Below are 22,578 nucleotides of genomic sequence, written 5' to 3'. Positions count from 1 at the left end.
GTGTCCCTTTGGCACTAGAAACTGAGGGGGTGGGGGCAGGAAAACCATGCTCTTGGAGGTATGTCTATTCAGATGTGCCACCTCTCCCAACACTCCTGCTGTCCCCAATCTCCTTATGCAACTGTAGCAGTCCCTTGTTTAATGCCATCTGTGCCTGTACTCCCTCACTTGAGAGACTCTTCTCCATCAGTTGTAACAGCGGAAGACCTTCTTTCCTGCTTCTGTTTGAAACTACCAGGCTACAATTTATCTGGATTCTCATGAAAATTTTCCTCTATCCCCTTCTTCTAACTCTCTATTCCCCTTGCCTAATTTGATTTTTTTTTCATCGCACCAGGAGAAGTAGCCACAAAGAAATCAGAAACTGTGTTTAGCAAACCTAGTTTTAATAGTAGTATTTGTATTGTTATTTTCATACTATCATAAGTATGCTGGAGGATAAAGCAAATAAGTAATATGTTTAGGTCATTCATAGCCAGGCTTTTCAGAGTGAGTAGAATAAATACAGGTATAAAATCATCCCATATTCTTCTCCTTGAGTAGTAAATATTAGTATAAGCTTCTGATTTGTTTTTTAAGTATATTTTTACATTTTTGCCAGCTCTGTCCATTGATCAATCTTCAAAGCAAGAAGAATCCAGTAACAATGAGCATCCATGGCATGAAAACTCCAGCTTAGGGTTATCATTCCCCAATAAAAAGAACCAGAGCTACTCAGAGAAACGGCTGATTCCATGTCTGTTTCTAGAAAAGTACAAGGTAGCCTTGACAGCTCATCCCAGAAAAGAAGGAAATTGTCAAATCTGAATAAGGTCCTAACAAGAGGACACAGAAGCCAATCCAAAGAGCTCCCATTGGCCTAAAATGGGACAATTTAAGCACCAAAATTTTAATGACTGCAGTGGACTGAACCATATCAAATATATTTTTAATTTTTTTATTTAAATTTTTTTTCATTAAAGTATAGCTGATTTACAATGTTATAGTCAAATATATTTTTTTACACTATGAATTTATAATTGCACAAAACCCCCAAAACAAAAATAACCAAAGAAAAACTTTCTTTGCTGACATTTGGAAATTGCTGGGGTCCCAACCCACTCTTCTGAAAACTGCAAAATAAAGGGAAAGAATCAAGCACTTATTCTGCCTTTCCTGTGATGAATTAAACACTTATTAGATTATCTAAAAATAAACAACAAAGAATCCCTCTTTACAAATGACTCTCAGTTGATAAATGCAGAGGCGGGGTGTTAGTAAGTTAACATTTTGCAACCCCTAATGAAATAGTAAATATGGGAAGGGATCAATGAATATTAAGATATTAGGTGACATTTTTATTGTGTATTTTTTTAGGTGTGTACATAATTTTTTTATTTCCCCAATACGTTATTTTATTTTATTTTTTTACTTTACAGCATGGTGACCCAGTTACACATACATGTATACATTGTTTTTTCTCCCATTATCATGCTCCATCATAAGGGACTAGACATAGTTCCCAGTGCTACACAGCAGGATCTCATTGCTAATCCATTGTGTACTTTTTAACGAAGGGATAAGGCTGAAACTACAGGTATCCCTGGATCAGCCTTAACATCACTGAAGTAGGACAATTAGTATTATGTACCTCGTGGTGATGCAATAGGTGGTACCCAGCAACAGCTGGAACATAATCCTGCCTGAGACAATGGAATTAAATCTAATCAACTCTACTACAACTATTATATAGGAAAAACGGGGGTTAGAAGTTTGGGGGCACCAACAGGAAGCAATGCGCCATCTCCAGAATATAAACATTCCACAGAAAAATCAATTTCTCCATAATTTCTCAAAGGTGTTTAAAAGAAAAGAAAGGAGTCTGTCACAGAATGAAAGGATCTTAAGACACACGACCGTCCAATGCAATATGTGCACCAGCGTGGGATGTTGCTTCCAGCAAACCAGCAAGAAAAGACACCTTTGAGATAATCAGAGAAATCTGAACACAAATGGGCATTATTCGATTTCATTAAGAAATGACTGTTGGGGATTTCCCGTTGTGGCGCAGTAGTTAACGAATCCGACTAAGAACCACGAGGTTGCGGGTTCAATCCCTGGCCTTGCTCAGTGGGTTAAGAATCCAGCGTTGCCGTTGAGTTGCGGTGTAGGTTGCAGACACAGCTCCGATCCCACGTTGCTGTGCCTCTGGCATAGGCCGGTGGCTACAGCTCCGATTCGACCCCTAGCCTGGGAACCTCCATATGCCGCGGGAGCGGCCCACGAAATAGCAAAAAGACAAAAAAAAAAAAAGACTGTTGGGGTTCCTGTCGTGGCGCGCTGGAAACGAATCCAACTAGGAACCATGAGGTTACGGGTTCGATCCCTGGCCTTGCTCAGTGGGTGAAGCATCCGGCATTGCCGTCAGCAGTGGTATAGGTCACAGATGCTGCTCGGATCTGGCGTTGCTATGGCTCTGGTGTAGGCTAACAGCAACAGCTCTGATTCGACCCCTGGCCTGGGAACCTCCATGTGCCACGGGTACGGCCCTAAAAAAAAAAAAAAAAAAAAAAGATAAAAGGCAAAAAGAAAAAAAAAAAAAAAAAGAAATGACTGTTGGTTCTGATTTAAAACTGTCACCCAGTAAGATTAAAAAATCATTATTACTTAAAACGGCATGCAAATATTTGCAAGTGAAGTGACTTGATGTTTCAATTCTTTTAAGGTGTATCAAAAAAAGAAGTAGAGGATTTTGGTATAAAAACTAGGGAAATTTTTTATGAATTCTAGATGAAGCAATAATGACAGCTACTGATAACTGTTTAATCTGGGTGATTGGTACATGGTGGTTTATATACTGTTCTCTTTAAATAGATTTGATTTTCAATAATACAAATTTTGGTTAAACAATAAAGTCGGTTTTCACACTGAGGAGAGCACAAATATATTTTGGGCTAAAATTGCTGATGACCATAAATACGATGTCTTGTAGAAAACTCAGGTGCCTCCCAACATGACTCAGGGAAGGGAGGGGGCTGAAGACAATGAAGTCTCAGTGGATGAAACAGTTTTCATGAAGTGGGAGAGATGAAAAGTGATAGTTCTAATTTAAGTTATTGGCTTGCTGTGTAAAGAGATCTATTTTGAATATTAATAGGTGAGTGGGAGGCTTCTGAACTTAACCTAGTGGAGGAAAGGGAAGCATTTCCTCTTCTCAGAAATTACCTAAAAGCAAACACGGAGAACCCAAAATATAAAGGTACGCTCCATCCTCAACTACCACAAGAAAAACGTTTTAAAATCCCTCAATCAAAATAAAGAGCAAACGATTTTCACAGGAGAGACACATAAACACAGTGGTAGGAGAAATTAGAGAGAAGCCGCCCTCAGCGCACAGCTCAGAAAACCCAGTAAAGAACACTCTCAAAAACAAATCAAAACCAAGCAACGTGGTAACCACAGAGAAACAGCAACACAAAACTAACCCTGAGGTTTTCCTACTGCCGGGCACTGCTGACTCATGCAACTCCTCCTGTGCGGAGGTAAGGGACAGCTCCTCAGGTAGATATCCAAGAACCTTTGGTTTGCAATAGTCAGAAGTGGGTGTGGGGGCTGCAGGCAAGACCCTATTTGCCAAGGAGTTTTAAGACACAGTGAAGGCAGGGCTGAGAAATGAGTAAGAGGCAAGACCCACTGGCACATGTGTTGGGGAAGCAAAGAAAGCCTGAGACTATGAGCTGTGAGCCACACACACTGCAGCCATCCTCCTGGGCTTGACAGAATTAAAATTAAAAGAATTATTCACACAGCCTGTGTCATAAAGAGAATTCCTGTTAGTCTGGAGGAAGCCTGGCCCCTCCTCCCAGAATCCTGTCTGCAACGGACAGGTCCAGAAAGAGCTTACCTCATTCAAAGATGAACTCTCACTAGAAAGGGACCATTCCAGGATCCACAAGGGATTCTTTCTTTCTTTATTTTTCAAACTATTTTTATTTTTTTCCATCGTAGCTGGTTTACAGTGTTCTGTCAATTTTCTACTGTACAGCAGAGTGATCCAGTCACACAACATATACACATTCTTTTTCTCATATTGCCCTCCATCATAAGTGACTAGATATAGTTCCCAGTGCTATCCTTTAAAAAATGCAAAGAAAAGGAAAAACAAGGAAATACAGAAAATCCTCAATAGAAAAAGGTCACAATAAAATATTACCCCAAAGGCAGTAAAATAAACACCATGATAAAATAAGAGAACAAAGAGGCAGTATAATGAGACAATAAAAGAAAAATATTAGCTGGTAGAGCTTAGAAAAGAAGGCGCTCCCGCTGTGGTTTGGCTTAAGAACCCGACATAGTGTCCATGTCCATGAGAGTGTGGGTTCAAACCCCGGCCTCACCGAGTGGGTTAAAGATCTGGCGTTGCCATAGGTGGCAGCGTAGGTCACGGTTGCAGGCCCCCTGTTTCTGTGGCTGTGGCTGTGACCTAGGCTGGCAGCTGTTGGCCAATTTGAACCGTAGCATGGGAATTTTGACATGCTGCAGGTGGTTTTTCTTTCCCTAAAAAGAAAAGAGAAAGAAAGAAACAGAGAGAGAGAGAAAGAGAGAGAGAGAGAGAGAGAGAGAGAGAGAGAGAGAGAGAGAGAAAGAAAGAAAGAAAAAAAGAAAGAAAGAAAGAAAGAAAGAAAGAAAGAAAGAAAGAAAGAAAGAAAGAAAGAAAGAAAGAAAGAAAGGAAGAGAAAGAAAGAAAAGACAGGAAGGCAATGATAAACAAGTGAATAAATAAAGCCACCATAGAAATGAAGACCAAGCTGAGAGCAGCACAAAGCATTGCCAATGAATAATAATGGATCACAGGTAAAGGCAGATCAATAATTATGAGATAGCAATCATATTACATGAGAACCAAGGGAAAACACAGAGATAGGAGACAAATACACACACACACATACAAAACACATACATGATCACGTGCATCACATGTGACCCAGGAAGAATACAGAGAAGTAACTAAGGGAAGTTCCTACAAGGATACACAGGGAAGTGGAACACGGCCTGTCTTCCCACACAGGACTGCATGGCTAGACCACGGCCTTGAGCATATTTTTTTTCTTTAAATATGTAAACATGCATTATTTACTTAATTTTAAAATATACAAGTACGTAAATAACAATAATCAATATATAAATAGGCATTCTACTACCTCTACATCTGGTATGTTTAAATAGAGAGCTCATTAAGATTGTAGTTTTATCTGTCAGTTTACAGGATACACGAAGCAGAGGAGATCATGTTAAATAAGACAAAGTGACTATGCAGTTGGAAAACTCCAAGAATGGACAACTGCACAGGACAAAGAACCTGGTTCCTTTCACAAATGAATTGCAAGTCAAGAAGAGGAGGGGGGAGTTCTTGTTATGGTATAGTGGAAACTAATTTGAGTAGGAACTATGAGGTTGTAGGTTCAATCCCTGGCCTTGCTCAGTGGGTTAAGGATCTGGCCTTGCTGTGAGCTGTGGTGCAGGTCACAGATGTGCCTTGGATCTGGCATTGCTGTGGCTATGGTGTAGGCCAGCAACTGTGGCTCTGATTGGACCCCTAGCCTGGGAACCTCCATATGCCACAAGTGTGGCCCTGAAAAGCAAAAAAAAAAAAAAGGCAGAAGAAGAAGAAGAGAAGGGGGATTTAATGATTTAAATGATTTTAAAGACATATTGTTTAAGGACATATTACCACATGATACGTATGAAACTTATTAGAATCCTGATTTAGACAATGAAAATAAAAAATATGAATAACACACAGGATTTCAATATTGAATAGACACTTCTTGATGTCTAGTGAATATATAAATATTAAGGATATATAAATGGTATTTGGTTATATATTTTAAAGGCGCACTCATTTACATATAAACATTGAATTATATCCCAAAGAAATGACACGATCTCTGGGATTTTCTTTCAAATATTTCAGGAATGATAAGGAATTGGGTGGAAGTATAGATGATATGAGGCTGACCATGAGGTACTTTTTATAAAACCCAGTGATAGGTGGAGAGGCCCATTATATTGTCAATTTACTGATCTACCCACGTGAAACTATTAAAGAAAGCAAAAACTCTAACTTCTAGAAACAATGAAAGACACTAATAATTATACTCAGGGGATAAGCAATGAATTAGTTTGATCTCCAGTGTCTTCACTGTGAGAAACAGCAGGTGGAGAGGAGCCTCAGTACATTTCACACACGTGCATAACATATAAATCTTTCTGTAAGACAGTGACTAACTCCCAGCTCAGTGAGTTGAGAATAGTCTTATTGTACTGAAATCAAGTCAAAGCTGGAAGGCAGGAGAAATTTTCCCTGACTAAAGGAAACCAAAAATGCAATCCTCATATTTCATAACATTTCTAATAACCCAGATGTGATCTCACTGTTTGCAAAGCCCAGCCCTTCCCAACCTGCAAGCTCACCTTCCAGGACTGAGCCCAGCCCCTCTTCTCCATATATAAGCTGCTGCTGGGAAGCTCCTCTCACAGATCTGCTCCCCTCAGCTCTACCCTCCACCTCTCACGCCTTTCTTCAGCCTTCTCATCCTCAGGAACCATGTCTTGCAGATCCACCGTGAGGAGCCAAAGCAGCGGCCGCCGGGGCTTCAGTGCCAGCTCAGCCAGAGTCCCCGGGGTCTGCCGCTCTGGCTTCAGCACTGTCTCCGTGTCCCGCTCCAGGGGCAGTGGCGGCCTGTCTGGAGTGTGTGGAGGAGCTGGTTTTGGCAGCCGCAGCCTCTATAGCCTGGGCGGCTCCAAGAGGATCTCCATCGCTGGTGGATATGGCGGCGGAGTTGGGGCTGGCTTCGGCTTTGGAGGTGGAGCCAGGAGTGGATTTGGTTTTGGTGCTGGTAGTGGTGGCTTTGGGCTCGGTGGTGGAGCTGGCTTTGTTGGGGGCTATGGGGGCTCTGGCTTCCCTGTGTGCCCCCCCGGAGGCATCCAAGAGGTCACCATCAACCAGAATCTCCTCACCCCTCTGAACCTGCAAATCGACCCCACCATCCAGCGGGTGAGGACCGAGGAGCGGGAGCAGATCAAGACCCTCAACAACAAGTTCGCCTCCTTCATCGACAAGGTGAGCCTGGAGCACCTGCCCTCCACTGGGATTTCAGCCCCCAGACTAAAGAACCAACCCATGAGTCCTACCAGGGAGAGACTCAGGACACGGGGAGGAGGGGACTCAGGCCAGCTCTCCACTGGGATGCAGGACAGGCTCTGTGTGGACAGGAGGCAGGAGGTGATGGGAATCGTTCAGAACCGCCGATCCCTTGGAGGTCTCTCATTTCTGCCTGGAAAGAATTCTCAGCTCTTGATAACCCTGAAGCAAAGGAAAGGGAAGGAGGGCAAGGAACGGGTTAGCCTGACCTTCTGAAGGGTCTCACAAATTAAAAACAGAATTACAGTGGAAACTGCTCTAGAGCCCTACAGAGGGGGGAAACAAGAGGAACGAAAATAAAAGAGAAAAGGAAATTCTAGGGGGAAAAAAGACTCAGAACGAAGTACATATCCATAGAGATACGCAATCTGCAGAACCAGATTTTGACTATTAAGGGAGTTGGTTTCAGAGGAGACTCATGCACTGAATGGGAAAATAAACTGGAATTCAGTTATTAATAGGATTCAAAATTGATCGTGAGTTTCTACATATCTGGGAACACTTTAATGGAGGTATAATTTCCAAGAAAACTGTGCAATACACCAAAGAAACACTACTGTGAACTAGTCTGTGACTGTGCTTATGAAGAGGAATAAAAGAAACTTGGAAAGACAGTGACAGCCTCCATACCTTAGAGGAAGGTACCTTAAAACTTCAAGGAAGAACATAGCCAGTGATAGCTATGTGCTGTCAAGGAAAACACAACTGGCAGCCTGAGTCTCTGTACATGCTCTGGAGTAGCCCAGCCTCATGGAGACCACCCAGGTCTGCTTGGGGACCAGGCAACTCACATCTCTCTCTTCCATCTTTCGTCTGGCAAATAACCATCTGCTCTTCCTCCAGGTCCGATTCCTGGAGCAGCAGAACAAGGTGCTGGACACCAAGTGGACCCTGCTGCAGGAGCAGGGCATCAAGACTGTCAGGCAGAACCTGGAGCCTTTGTTCGAGCAGTACATCAACGACCTCAGGAGACAGCTGGACAGCATCCTGGGGGAGAGAGGCCGCCTGGACTCAGAGCTCAGGGGGATGCAGGACTTGGTGGAGGACTTCAAGAAGAAGTGAGTGACAGGAGAGAAGGGGGCTCAGTTTCCTGAAGCCCACACTGCAAGTCTCTTGGATGACCAGGTCCACATGAGGGCATGATTCCCAGGCAAATATGGCCATGGAAATGAAACCAAAATCACTGCCTATACCCAGACCCAAAAGAACAACAGGGCCAGCCAGGTGGGTGGGGCGAGTAAAGAAATAACCCATTTCGGGACCACAGAGCTCATCTCTTAGGCTTGCGGGCAGGAAAGTTCCATTTGGATATCCCACTCGGGGAGACTGGGGTCCCAGGGTGTCTGTTGTGTATCAGCTTCACCACTGGCTCAAGTACGTCTCGTCCTTTCTAATTCCAGGTATGAAGACGAGATCAACAAGCGCACAGCGGCCGAGAATGAATTTGTGAATCTGAAGAAGGTGAGCTGAGTAAGGTCGGGGGTTCATGCTTCTTTGCAGAAAGAGAGCACTCTGGGTCCCTGCCCGCAGCCAAGAGAAGAATAAGCAGGGAGACCAAAAGGTGGCTAGACTGGGAAGGAGGGTTCATCTGACTGTCAGTTTTGGTCTTCTTTCTCAGGATGTGGATACTGCCTACATGAATAAGGTTGAACTACAAGCCAAGGTCGACTCTCTCACAGATGAGATCAACTTCCTAAGAGCCTTCTATGACGCAGTAAGCATCTCCCCTCACCTTGCTCGAGTCACTCTGACGAGACTCTGAGAGGGATGGAAAGCTTGGGCTCGGGTACGTCTGTAAATGTCACAGGCAAAGACAATCTAAGGATGTCGCGTTCTGCAGGAACTGGCTCAGATGCAAACCCACATCTCAGACACGTCTGTGGTCCTCTCCATGGACAACAACCGCAACCTGGACCTGGACAGCATCATCGCTGAAGTCAAAGCCCAATATGAGGACATTGCTCAGAGGAGCCGGGCTGAGGCTGAGTCCTGGTACCAGTCCAAGGTGGGTGGTGCGGGGGCAGCTGATGAAGCCTCCCTGGGCCTCCTCCTTGAAGGCCACCATGGCTACAGACTTCCCTGGGGAAATCTCCTTCTAGGAAGCTGGGGTCCTCTCACAGCGATGCGCCCCCTGCCCTAACAGAGTAGATCTTTGCAGTAGTTAGGTCCAAGTCTAGGAAACCAAAGAACCCAAAGGCAAGACAAAAGCTACTGTAGATAAGATCTTTGTGTCGGCTTCACCCTGATGCTGGTTCTCAGAAACCACGCAGAACACTCTTGACCCTGGAGTGAACTAGGCAGTCAGTGGTCCTGGCAGGGATGGTCTGCCGTGGGTGTAGAACAGCAATGATCTTGTGGTGTCCCTTTTCCTAAAACGTCTCGTGGGAAAGCTAGGAGCATTAATTTGCTAAATGCGTGGCAGTCACCATTGCCACGTGAAGCCCACGTAAAGCACCCTCTCTCCCTCTGGCGTATAGTATGAGGAGCTGCGGGTCACAGCGGGCAGGCACGGAGATGACCTGCGCAACACCAAGCAGGAGATCTCCGAGATCAACCGCATGATCCAGAGGCTGCGGTCTGAGATCGACCACGTCAAGAAGCAGGTATGGTGGGGACCATGGAGCTTAAACCATTGTTTTTTTTAGACCAGCAGGCATGCATCAGCCACATTTGGGAAATTTCTTGCACTGAGGGGCCAGCAGGGAGAGGAAGGCACACAGTTACCCCCTCAGTGAGTTCCTAAGGACTTCAGCCAAGGGGCATGTAGTAAACTCATGACAGGCCCGATCCTGATAGGGCCCGTGGTACAAAGATATAGTCTAGAGGCACTGAAAAGAGAACACACGTAAGAAACAAGCCGGTAGAGAAAAGAACCAGCCAGAAAGAGTGAGGAAGATTGCTGAAAAATCACTCCGAATAAATGTGAAAAAGAAAGTCTCGGAAAGACAAGGATCAAAATAAGCACTGTCCAAAAATATGAGTTGGAAGGGAAGCAAGGTCTCCACAGTTTCATGTCAAATCACCACCTCCCAGAGAATGTTTGTGACATCGCCTAAGCGAATGAGCATCCGCCGTCAACATTCCAAACAATCCAGTGGATCTATTCCGTCCCGTGTCCCTGATCTTGCATCTGCTGTGCTATCTTCCAGCAGTCAGCAGCCCATCCTCACTACGATGCTCCACACAGAAGGGCATAGGTTTTCTCTAGTCTCTCCTAGGCTAGTTAAGGTTTGCAGAACCGACAAAGACTCGACCAAAGGGTCCTCGCTCCAGAACTCTTCCGAAGTGGGAAGGAGGTACCATGGTTAGTCTGCTCTGGAGATCAGGTTGCTAGTTCCCTCTGCTTATCTTGTCCTCTAGTGCGCCAGCCTGCAGTCTGCCATCGCTGATGCCGAGCAGCGTGGGGAGATGGCCCTCAAGGATGCCAGGAACAAGCTGGCCGAGCTGGAGGATGCCCTGCAGAAGGCCAAGCAGGACATGGCCAGGCTGCTGAAGGAGTACCAGGAGCTCATGAACACCAAGCTGGCCCTGGACGTGGAGATTGCCACCTACAGGAAGCTGCTGGAAGGCGAGGAGTGCAGGTGGGTAACTCACACAACCCCCTCAAACATCTGGGGCCATCGCCAAGACGTCCAGTCACGAGCTCAAGCCGAAGGCCGTCTAGTCTTGGCCATGATGCTACCCTCAGAAAACCACTTAGGAAGAGCATTCCCCACGGACTCTCCTCACAAAGGGGTCTGCACAGCAGTCCAGCTGTGACTCTCAGGTCTCATGATGGCCGTGTCTCCTCTCTCCTAGGCTGAATGGGGAAGGCGTTGGACAAGTCAACATCTGTAAGTAGCTTTGCGTGCCCCCTCCCTTGTCCTTGTGCTCTTCTGACGGGACTCCGTCTGGCAGAATGGGTCAGCGTGTCTTGTGCTGATCTTGTCCCTTCCCTCCACAGCTGTGGTGCAGTCCACCGTCTCCAGCGGCTATGGCGGTGCCAGCGGTGTCGGCAGTGGCTTGGGCCTGGGTGGAGGCAGTGGCTACTCCTACAGCAGTGGTCACGGCCTTGGAGGTGGCTTCAGTTCTGGCAGTGGCAGAGCCATAGGAGGTGGCCTCAGCTCCTCTGGGGGCAGCAGTTCCACCATCAAATACACCACCACCACCTCCTCCTCTTCCAGCAGGAAGGGCTACAGGCACTGAAGTTCTGCCATGTGCTTTTGGTCCCACAACGTCTCTGGCCCCCTCTCCAGCTGGACTGCCTTCTCCTCCCGATGCTTCCTCTCTCCTGCTTCCTTCTTCTCTTACTCTTAGCGTTAGAATGTGAGGTTGCTGCGTGCCCTCCCCTCCTCTCTGCCAACACCTGCTCCACCTGAGCTTTCATTGCTCAACACTGGAAGGTCATTGCCTGGGTTCTGATCCAGATCCGAGCAATTCCCCTTGCTCTCCAGTTGTCCAGGATTCCCCATCTTACAGTTGTTGAGTCTTCTCTTCATGAAAGCACAAATGACTATTTCTATGATGTACAGGGTCTGGATCCCTGTGATGCTTCCTCTGTTCTCTGCTCACTTGTAATTGCTAAATAAAGCAGATTTATAATATGAAACATGATTTCCTCTTGCCTTCCTTCCTCATCAGTTGTTCTTGAGGTTTTCATCTGAAAAATGCCCTTTCATGAATGAAGGACATTCCCTATCCCCTCGTGTTTTATTCCCCTCCTATACAGAATTTCATCAAACAGCAGTTCAGCATCCCGATGCCCTGATATCCTCTCAGATCAGTTTGGTAAATAGAACCAACATGTTGAAGCCATTTTTTTTTTTTTTTGCCAAGACCAGGTTCTAGCAGCTTAGTCTCTCTGACTAAGACTCTAAGACTACACCTCCTCCCCTACAATGGTTACCCATTATCCCCAGAGAATCATAATACCATCCAATTAGAGCAGAAGACAGGTACTAGGGAGTAAGATATTTAATTTATGCTCATGATTGCCTCATGAGCAAGAATATTTCCTAATAGCATGTAACAAAACTAATTACAATGTATACACTCCTAAATTGAAATAATGCTTCTAGAGACTTATCCTGAGGAAATAAAACAAGCATAGGAAGTTTTACTTCATGGATGCGAATCCCAACAATCTTTTCAACAGGGAAAATTTGGAGACAGTGGCCAAATTCTGGATCCAAAGACTCAGATGTTCAGTTTTTGAAGTGCAGAGCCAAAGTAAGAGTGGAAATGCCTTTCTTCTTACTCAGTTATCCTCTCACAGAAATTCTAAGAATCCAAGTCCTATTGCTCTGAAGAGGTGGCCCTGCATCCTCTCTCAGCTGTGCCCTGGTCTGCTTTGACTTCTAGGAAAGGGTAATGCAAATATCTGGATATAGTGCAAGGGTGGTCTGTTAGCGTCCCCAGGCTCTCACATTACAAGAGGAAATTTCTTGGTGAAGCTAATTTATAGAGGGTATTTCTGGATTCTGCGGTATCCTGCCATGTTCACGCTAATCATTCCTCCAGTAACATGGGCAGCTTCTGACTTTGGCAACACTTCACTTTCTGCCAAGAATTTCCCCCAACAGCAGATGTGTGGTGACTGGCTTCTGAGGTCTAAGCCCACCCACCACACATTACTACTGTGTACCTATGAGGAATATTGAAAGTTACATAATGTTTGGGAGCGCCTGTTGTGGCACAGCGGAAACAAATCCAACTAGGATCCATGAGGATGCGGGTTCACAGGATCACTGGTCTCGCTAAGTGGGTTGGGGATCTGGCATTGCTATGAGCTGTGGTGTAGGTCACAGATGCAGCTTGGATCCTGCATTGCTGCAGCTGTGGTGTAGGCCGGCAGCTGTAGCCCCAATTTGACCCCTAACCTGGGAAATTCCATATGCCTTGAGTGCAGCCCTAAAAAGTGGGGGGATAAAAAAGGAAGTTACATAACTGGTAAGGAAAAGTATCTAGGACACAGAAATACAAAAAAGGAGGTTAAATATAGTATATGTATATATGGATTTAAATTAAATTAAAATCTTACAGAGTATGGACTTTAAAACTAAAATAAAGAAAACTAAGAATAACTCTATGCTGACAAATTTGATGACTTAGTTGAAATTGGCCAAATGTTTGAAAGACACAAAACCACTAGACTTAGATAAGGAGAAATAATTAATAAGAACTATCCTTTATTTATTAACAATATTGAATCAATAATATATAGCATTCAAAAAAAGAAAGCACATGGCCCAGATGTTTAATCATATGAAACTTAAAAAAGAAAAGGTGCCAATTTTTTGAAAATCTCTTCTAGAAATTAGAAGCAGAAGGAATACTTTCTGACTCATTGCATGAGGCCAGCATTATATAATATCAAAACCAGAGAAAGACATTTCAAAAAAGGAAAGCTACAGTCCAATACCTCTCATGAACACAGACATGAAAATGCTCAAGAAATATTATCAAATTCAATTCTCTAACATATAAAAAGAATTCTACACCACAGCCAAGTGAGATTATATTCCAAATATGCAAGGCTGGTTCAACATTCAAAATCAATCAGTGCAATCCACCATATCAAAAGGCTAAAAAAGGAAAATCATGATTATATTAATTAACGCAGGAAAAGTACATGACATAATCCAACAACCATTCATAATTTTTAAAAAAATCTCTTCTCAGATAAGGAATAGATGGCAACTTCCTCATTTTAATAGAGAACATACCCAAAAGAATCCTATAGTCAACATCACATTTACTGGTGTGAGACTGGACTTTTTCTTCTGAGATCAAGAGCAAGACAAGTATAAGGCCCTTCTCCACTTTTATTCAACATTGTAGTGGAAGTTCTAATTGGTTCAAGAAAATGGAGATTAAAGTAAAAGTTATATGATTATAAACGAAGAAATAAAACTCTTTATTCTCAGCTAACATGATAATCTATATAGGAAATCTGAAAGTATCAAAAACTTCTTGGAACTAAAAAGCCAGTATAGCATAGTTGTAGGATTCAAGTTTACTGTACAAAAGTCAACTGACAGCATATGTATCATTAATAAAGAGATGAAAATTGAGATTTAAAAACAATACCATTTATAATAGCCACCAAAAGATTGAATACATAGGCATAAATCTATCAAAGTATGTAGAGAATCCATTTGTGGAAAATTATAAAATACTGATGAAAAAATCAAAGCTGAATATAAACTCTTAAACTAAAGCTCTTAATATATGAAGAGATAGTTCATATTTATGCATTGGAATACACATAAAATTAAGATGTAAATTCTTTCCAACACACACACACACAAAATACGGTCTAAAGTGAAATTCCAGCAAGCTCAGTTATAGATATCAGTAAGTTGATTTTAAAGTTTACACAGAAAGGGAAAAGCCTTTGACCGGTTAAATAGATGAAGTCCACGGGGATAATTTCAGAGTGGTGAAACTCTTCCGTATGGTACTGTAATGGTAGATTCACAACACTATGCATTTGTCAAAATTCATAGAGTTTTGTAGCATTGAGTAAACTTTAATGTTTGAGTTTTTTAAAATAATAATTTATGAGGTTGAGAGAGCCCAGGATGGAATGCAGAATGTGAAAAAAAGAATATATATGTATTACAAGTGTATGAAACAACCTCACTGAAGGGGTTAGGTAGAAAAAAGGCTGGCCTAAGGAAGTAATTTTGGAGATGACTGGAATCTATTAGACTAAAGGCAAAAGGAACTATGTATAAACAATGTATTCTAGCTAATAAAGTTGTTTCCCAGGGACATGGCTTAATAATTCTGAACCTTCTATAAATGTATACCGGCATTGAAAAATTAGGTAGGTGATTGGGGCCAGGCTTATCAGTGTTGGTGTGTGAGGTTAGAGATAAACAAAGAAGAAGGGCAAATTGATCCATATACAAAATACCTAGGCAGAGCTCTCAAAACTTTCAAGGTCATCAAAACAAAGGAAGTCTGGCAAACTGTCTCAACCAAGAGGAGTCTAAGGAGAGAGGCATAATGACTAAGTGACTAAATGCAACGTGGTATTCTGGATGGGATCCCAGAATGGGAAAAAAGAGCACTGGTAAAGCTAAGAGAAGTCCAACCGATGTTCAAACTAGTTAATAATGATATATTTACATTGTTTCCTTCACTGCAGCAAGAGCGTCCAACATTAGGTATTAATAATAGGGGAAGCTGGGAGTGTAGGGTATACAGGACTTCTCAGTTCTATCTGCAAATCTTCTTGTACATCTAAAATTATTCTAAAATAAACAGTTTACTACAAAAAGCATTACCTTATTACTTCAGGTGTGGGCTCAAAGTGACATCTGTATTTTTAACTAACTCTAATTTTGTAAATCAAATTATAAACAACTAAGCTGAATAAAGATAGAGACAGTGACAAAGAAACAGAGACAGAAAAGTAATTGGAGGACTAATGCTAAAACAATAATATTGGTTATCTCAAATTGATGTTAACTCAAGTAAACTGTGCTCTTTATAGGTTATATACTTAAACTTTTTAAGTTGAACATGTGTTACTTTCATCATTAAAATGTTATTTTAAAAGAGAAGGGATGTCCTCTAATGATGTAATTATAGAACATCTGAAATTAAACAAGGTTGCATATTTTGGTACTAAGGGAGTAAAGATTCAATCTCTAGATTTAAGAGCCATGAGACTAAAACATTTGGATTGCATTCCTTTATCCACTGAGGACTGAATAAGGAGAAATAGATTTATTTTGCAAGAGCATAAGACTTGTTTTGAGGCATGGAAGGACAGTACCAATGGTTGTTAGGTACCAGATTTGACTCTGAAGAAGGCTGGCTAATTGCCTTCTCTAGTACAGAGTCCATATAGGAAATACATCTTTTTAATAACACCCTCAAATAGAAGAACATTTTGCCAATTAGAGGCTATATTCAAAATTCACTTTACCAGAACCCTCTGTGATCTAGGATGATCCTTTGCGAGCCATACAATATGGATTCTAGCTGCATTGGCTAGAATCCTCAACACAGCCCAATGCATGATGGGGGCAGGGGTGTAGCATAGTCAGGGGAGGGAATACTTTAGTAGGTGCCTAAAATGGGACAGTTTACATAGGAAAAGTATTAATGATGGCAATGGACTGAAATATATCAACCGTATTTTTTAAACTGTGAATTTATAATTATTTAAGAGAGTCTCTTATGACGGAGCATGATGGAGGATAATGTGAGAAAGAGAATGTATGTATGTATGTGTGACTGGGTCACTTTGCTGTACAGTAAAAAATTGACAGAACACTGTAAACCACCTATAATGGAAAAAATAGAAGTCATTTTTAAAAAACCAAAAAAAAAGAAAAAATGCAAAAACAATGTAAATGATCAAACTAAAATTTCCTTGGATTACTTTGGAAATTGTTGGAGTCCCAACTTGCTACTCCAAAAATTGCAAAACAAAGGGAGGAGAGTCTTAGCACCTATTCTATCTTTCCTGTATGAATCAAATGCACATTAGGTTACCTAAAAACTAAATGAAGAAGAGTCCTTCTTATAGATGTCCCCCAGCTGATAAAGTCAGGGGCAGGATGTAGAATCAGAATGTTACCATTTTGAAACCCTTAATGAAATAGTGAACCTGAAAATTGGTGCATGAATATAACAGCTTAGATGAAAATATTGTTGTGCATTTTAAAATAGAGGCTGAAACCATAGTTGTCCCCTGATCAGTCTTATCACAAATAATTGGATAACTAGTATTATGAACCTCATGATCTGATGCAATAGAGAGTTCACAGCCCCAGCGAGTACATAATCTTACCTGAAACAATGGAACTAAATCTAATCGACTCTAAACAACTTACAGCACATAGACTGTGGATGGAGGAATTTATGTGGCACCAACAGGAAAAAAAAAGACAAATCTAGAATGTAGAATTCTGTAGAAAAAAAAGCAACTTCACAAATCAAAGGTATATAAAAGAAATAAAGGAATCTGTTACAGAATGAAAGAACCTTAGGAGACACAATAGTCAAATGCAATATGTGAATCTAGTTAGGATGCTGCTTCAAGCAAACCAGCAAGAAAAGACATCTTTGAGATAATCAGAAAAATATGGACATAATTGGCAATTAGGTTTCAATAAGAACTGACTATTGGTTTTGATACATGCAAAAGTGTTAAGCAGTTAGATTAAAAAGTCATTATTACTTAGAAATGCATGCAGATATTTACAAGTAAAATGACTTGATGTCTTGATTTCCTTTAAGATACACCAACAAAAGAGGATTTAGATATAGAAAAAAAAAGAAATTAGATGAAGAACAATGAGACGATATTGATAACTGTTTAATCTGGGTAAACCATTCTCTTAAATTTTATTCCCTTGATTTTAAAGATACATTTTGTTTTGTTTCGTTTTTTTTTTTTTGTTTTTTTTTTTTTTTTTTTTTTTTGCTTTGCTTTGTTTTGCTTTTTAGGACTGCACATGTGGCATATGAAAGTTCCCTGAGCCTAGGGGTCAAATCAGAGCTGCAGCTGCCAGCCTACACCACAGCCACAGCAACTCCGAATCCGAGCCACATCTGTGACCTACAGCACAGCTCACGGCAAAGCCGGATCCTTAACCCACTGAGAGAGGCCAGGGATCGAACCTGCATCCTCATAGATGCTAGTCGGGTTCATCACCACTGAGCACAGCAGAAACTCCCTTAAAGATACAAATTTTGATTAAGCAAAAGAAGTAGGCTGTTCCACTGAGGAGAATACAACTGTATTTTAGTAGTAAGTCTTTTTGTGGTGGTGCCTTGTAGAAAATTTTCAGATGACTCCCAGTATGGCTCAAGGAAGGGAAAGACCCTGAAGACAATCACATCTCATTGAATAAAATTGTTTCATGAAGTGTGAGAGGAGAAAACTAATATTTCTAATTTAAGTTACCAGCTAATATCTTAAACAATATGATATTTTAAAATATAAATATTTTGAATAGGAGGCTTCTGAATTTGACCTACTGGAGGAAAGGGAGGCATTTCCCCATCTCAGACATTACCTAAAAACAACAGGAACGAGAAACTTAAAAGTAATCCCTACCCTCAATAACCAAAAGAAAAACCCTGCAATCAAAAAAATAGACCATTCTCACAGAAAGAGACAAACACAAAAACATACAAACACAGTTGTTAAGAGAACTCAGAGAGAAGTTGCCCTCAGCACAGATCTCAGAAAAACCCAGTAAAGAACACTCTCAAAAACAAACAAATCAGGGAGTTTCCATCATGGCGCAGCGGGAACGAATCCAACTAGGAACCATAAGGTTTCGGGTTCGATCCCTGGCCTTGCTCAGTGGGTTAAGGATCTGGCTGTGAGCTGTGGTGTAGGTGGCAGATGCGGCTCAGATCTGGTGTTGCTGTGGCTCTGGTGTAGGCCAGTGGCTACAGCTCCTATTAAATCCCTAGCCTGGGAACTTCCATGTGCCACGGGTGCTGCCCTAAAAAGACAAAAGACAAAAAAAAAAAAAATCTGGTAGCCACAGAGGAACACCCCATAGAGGTTTTCTTACTGCCAGTGACGGCTGACTCATGTAACTCCTCCTGTGTGGATGTGAAGCACACGTCCTCAGGTGCAAATTCAAGAACCTCTGGTTTTCAATAGTCAGAAGTGAGCGTGTGGGCTGCAGGCAAGACTCTATTTGCCAGGAAATTTTAAGACAAAATGAAGGCAAGGCTGAGTAAAGAATCAGAAGAAAGGCCGATTGAAAGAGTGTAGTTGTGAAGCAAAGAAAGCTAGGACTGAATTGTGAGCCACACTGCAGCCATCTTCCCGGGTCTGACTGAATTAAAACTACAAATTTTCCTGTGTCATGATGAGATTTCCTATTAGTTTGAATGCAGCCTGGCCCCTCCTCCCAGAATACTGTCTGCAAAGGGCAGGTCCAGAAGGAGTTCACCTCGTTCAAAGATGAGTTCTTGTTATGAAGGAAGCATTCCAGACAAACCTCTGGCCAGGCTCACCAGGAAGAAAAGAGAGAACCCAAATAAACAAAATAAGAAATGAAAAAGGAGACCTGGAAAACACAGAAATACCAAAAAAAAAAAAAAAAGTAAGAGAATATTATGAATGATTATACACCAACAAATTTGACAACCTGGAAGAAATAGACAAGTTTCTAGAAACAAAGAGCCTGCCCAAATTGAATCAAGAAGAAATAGACAAATTGAACAGACTAAATGCTAGACGTGAAATAGAATCTATAATTTTAAAACTCCTTACAAACAAAACTCTAGGACAAAATGACTTCACAGGTGAATTCTACCAAATATAAAGAGAAGAATTTATACCAATCCTTCCCAAACTCTTCCAAGGAGGAGGAGGAAACATTCCCAAAGACAATCTATGAAGCCAACATCACCGGATACCAAAACCAAAGAAAGCACCAAAAAAGAAAATTACAAACCAATATCTTTAATGAACATAAATGCAAAAATTCTCAAGAAAATATTAGCAAACCTAATTCAACAGCACATTAAAAAGGATTCAAAGGATTCATGACCAAGAGGATGCATCCCAAGTTCACAAGGATGACTCAACATAAGCAAATCAATCGATGTGATACACCACACAAACAAAAGACAAAAAAAAACATGATCATCTCAATAGATGCATAAAGAGCATTTGACAAAATTCAACATCTATTCATGATAAAAATTTTTACCAAAGCAGGTATAGAAGGAACATATCTCTACATAATAAAACTATTTATGACAAGCCCACAGCCAATATAATACTCAGCAGTGAAAAGCTGAAAGCCTTCCTGCTAAAATCTGGAACAATACAAGATACCCACTCTCACCTCTTCTATTCAACATAAACAGCCCAATTGAAAAATGGGCAGAAGACCTAAATAGACATTTCTCTGAAGAAGACATACAGATGGCCAACAGGCACATGAAAAAATGCTCAACATCACTAATTATCAGAGAAATGCAAGTCGAAATCACAATGAGGTACCACCTCACACTGGTCAGAAAGGCTATCGTTAATAAATCTACAAATAATAAATGCTGGAGAGGGTGTGGCAAAAAGGGAACCCTCCTACACTGTTGGGGGGGATGTAAATTGGTACAACCACTATGGAAAATAGTATGGAGGTTCCATAGAAAACTAAATGTGGAACTACCACACGATCCAGCAATCTCATTCCTTGGCATATATCCAGACAAAACTACAATTCAAAAAGATACATGCACCCATATGTTCATAACAACACTACTCACAATAGCCAAGACATGGAAACAACCTAAATATCCATCAACAGATGAATGGATTAAGAAGATGTGGTACAGGAGTTCCCATTGTGGCTCAGTGGTAAACGAATCTGACTAGGAACCATAAGGTTGCCGGTTCGATCCCTGGCCTTGCTCAGTGGGTTAAGGATCCAGCTTTGCCATGAGCTGTGGTATAGGTTGCAGACACGGCTTGGATCCCGGATTGCTGTGGCTCTGGCATAGGCCAGTGGCTACAGCTCTGATTAGACCCCTAGCCTGGGAACCTCCATATGCCATGGGAATGGCCCAAGAAACAGCAAAAAGACAAAAAAAAAAAAAAAAGAAGAAGAAGATATGGTACATATACACAATGGAATACTACTCATCCATAAAAAAGAATGAAATAATGCCATTTACAGCAACATGGATGCAACTAGAAATTCTCATACTAAGTGAAGTAAGTCAGAAAAAGAAAGACAAATATTATATGTTATAACTTATCATGGAATCTAAAATATGACGCAAATGAAACTATCTATGAAACAGAAACAGACTCATGGACATAGAGAACAGACTCATGGTTGCCAAGAGGGAGGGGGTTGAGGGAGGGATGGATTGGGAGATTGAGGTTAACAGATGTAAGCTATTATATACAGAATGGATAAATAATAAAGTCCTACTGTATAGCACAGGGAAATATATTCAATATCCTGTAATAAACCATAATGGAAAAGAATATTTTTTTTTGTCTTTTGTCTTTTTAGGGCTGCACCCACAGCATATGGAGGTTCCCAGGCTAGGGGTCTATTCGGAGCTACAGCTGCCGGCCTACACCACAGCCACAGCAACTCGGGATCTGAGCCATGTCTGCAACCTACACCACAGCTCACAACAATGCTGGATCCTTAACTCACTGAGCAAGGGCAGGGATTAAACCTGCATCCTCATGGATACTAGTTGTGTTCGTTAACCACTGGACCATGACCCGAACTTCGCAAAGAATATTTTTAAAAAAGAATGTAAAAAGAGGAGTTCCTGTTGTGGCTCAGTGGTTAACGAATCGGACTAGGAACCATGAGGTTGCCGGTTCAATCACTGGCCTCACTCAGTGGGTTAAGGATCCAGCATTGCCATGAGCTGTGGTGTAAGTCGCAGATACAGCTTGGATACCGAGTTGCTGTGGCTGTGGCATAGGCTGGTGGCTACAGCTCTGATTAGACCCCTAAAATGGGAACCTCCATATGCCATGGGAGCGGCCCTAGAAAAGTCGAAAAGACAAAAAAAAAAAAAAAAAGTAATAAAATAAAATAAAAAATAAAAAAAAGAGAAAGGAACCATTTCAGGATCCACAAAGGATATTTTCCTTTAAAAAAAAAAATACAAGGAAAAGGGAAAATAAGGGGCACACAGGAAACACTGAACAGAAAAAAGTCACCAAAAATATCACTCAAAAAGTCAATGAAATAACACCATGATAAAATAGACCAAAGGGGCAATAGAGTGAGACAATAAAAAATTAAAACATTAACCAGTAGAGCTCAGAAAAAGAGAAGAGAGAGAGAGGAAGGAAGGAAGAAAGGAGGGAAGGAAAAGCCAAGATAGAAACGAAGGCCAAACTGAAAGTAGCAGAAGAGGAAAAGACAATGCTATGCAAAATAATGGAGAAAACAGCAGTTGTGAAATAGTGATCATAGCGCGCTACATGAAAATTGAGAGAAAACATAGATATAGAAGACAATGTACATATACCACATAATAATTGCAAAAGAGAATATGTATTTTATATGTATACATATATATGAATAAAACATATGGGCTTGCTCTCCACATACATCCTCCCATCTCTCCTGTTCTTTCCCTCTCTCTCTTTCATAAACACACACACACACACACACACACACACACACACACACGAGCATCACACACACCCCAGGACAAGCACAAAACATCCAAGTGAAGTTACTAGAGAGATACACCAGGAACTAGGAACACTGCTTGTCTCCCTATACAAGATGGGGTGTCTGGGGAGTGGCTTTGAATATTTATTTTTTCATCCTTAAACATGAATTTTTAAAAAATTTTTAAGCAAATAAATGTGTAAATAACAATACTCAATATATTAATGGGAATTCTAGCACATCTATATCTGGAATGTTTAA

The 22,578-nt window shown here is 41.6% G+C and overlaps 1 protein-coding gene across 1 annotated transcript; it reads left to right on the top strand.

Annotated features, from left to right (window-relative positions):
- The first annotated feature begins 6,515 nt into the window (after positions 1-6,515).
- LOC106507259 (keratin, type II cytoskeletal 6A-like) lies at positions 6,516-11,771 on the top strand. Its single transcript, XM_085025042.1, has 9 exons — positions 6,516-7,102; positions 8,027-8,241; positions 8,584-8,644; positions 8,802-8,897; positions 9,024-9,188; positions 9,661-9,786; positions 10,544-10,764; positions 10,982-11,016; positions 11,127-11,771. The coding sequence occupies exons 1-9, from the start codon at positions 6,587-6,589 to the stop codon at positions 11,366-11,368; spliced, it is 1,677 nt and encodes a 558-aa protein (XP_084881168.1). The 5' UTR covers positions 6,516-6,586; the 3' UTR covers positions 11,369-11,771.
- Positions 11,772-22,578: the final 10,807 nt, after the last annotated feature.

The sequence above is a fragment of the Sus scrofa genome, chromosome 5 (genome assembly GCF_054392235.1).
Source record: "Sus scrofa isolate SSC_HxYL_T2T_F1_AM1 chromosome 5, Sscrofa_HxYL_maternal_Yorkshire_Landrace_v2.0, whole genome shotgun sequence".
Classification (NCBI taxonomy): Eukaryota; Metazoa; Chordata; class Mammalia; order Artiodactyla; family Suidae; genus Sus; species Sus scrofa.
This window is presented reverse-complemented; position numbering and strand designations above follow the sequence as displayed.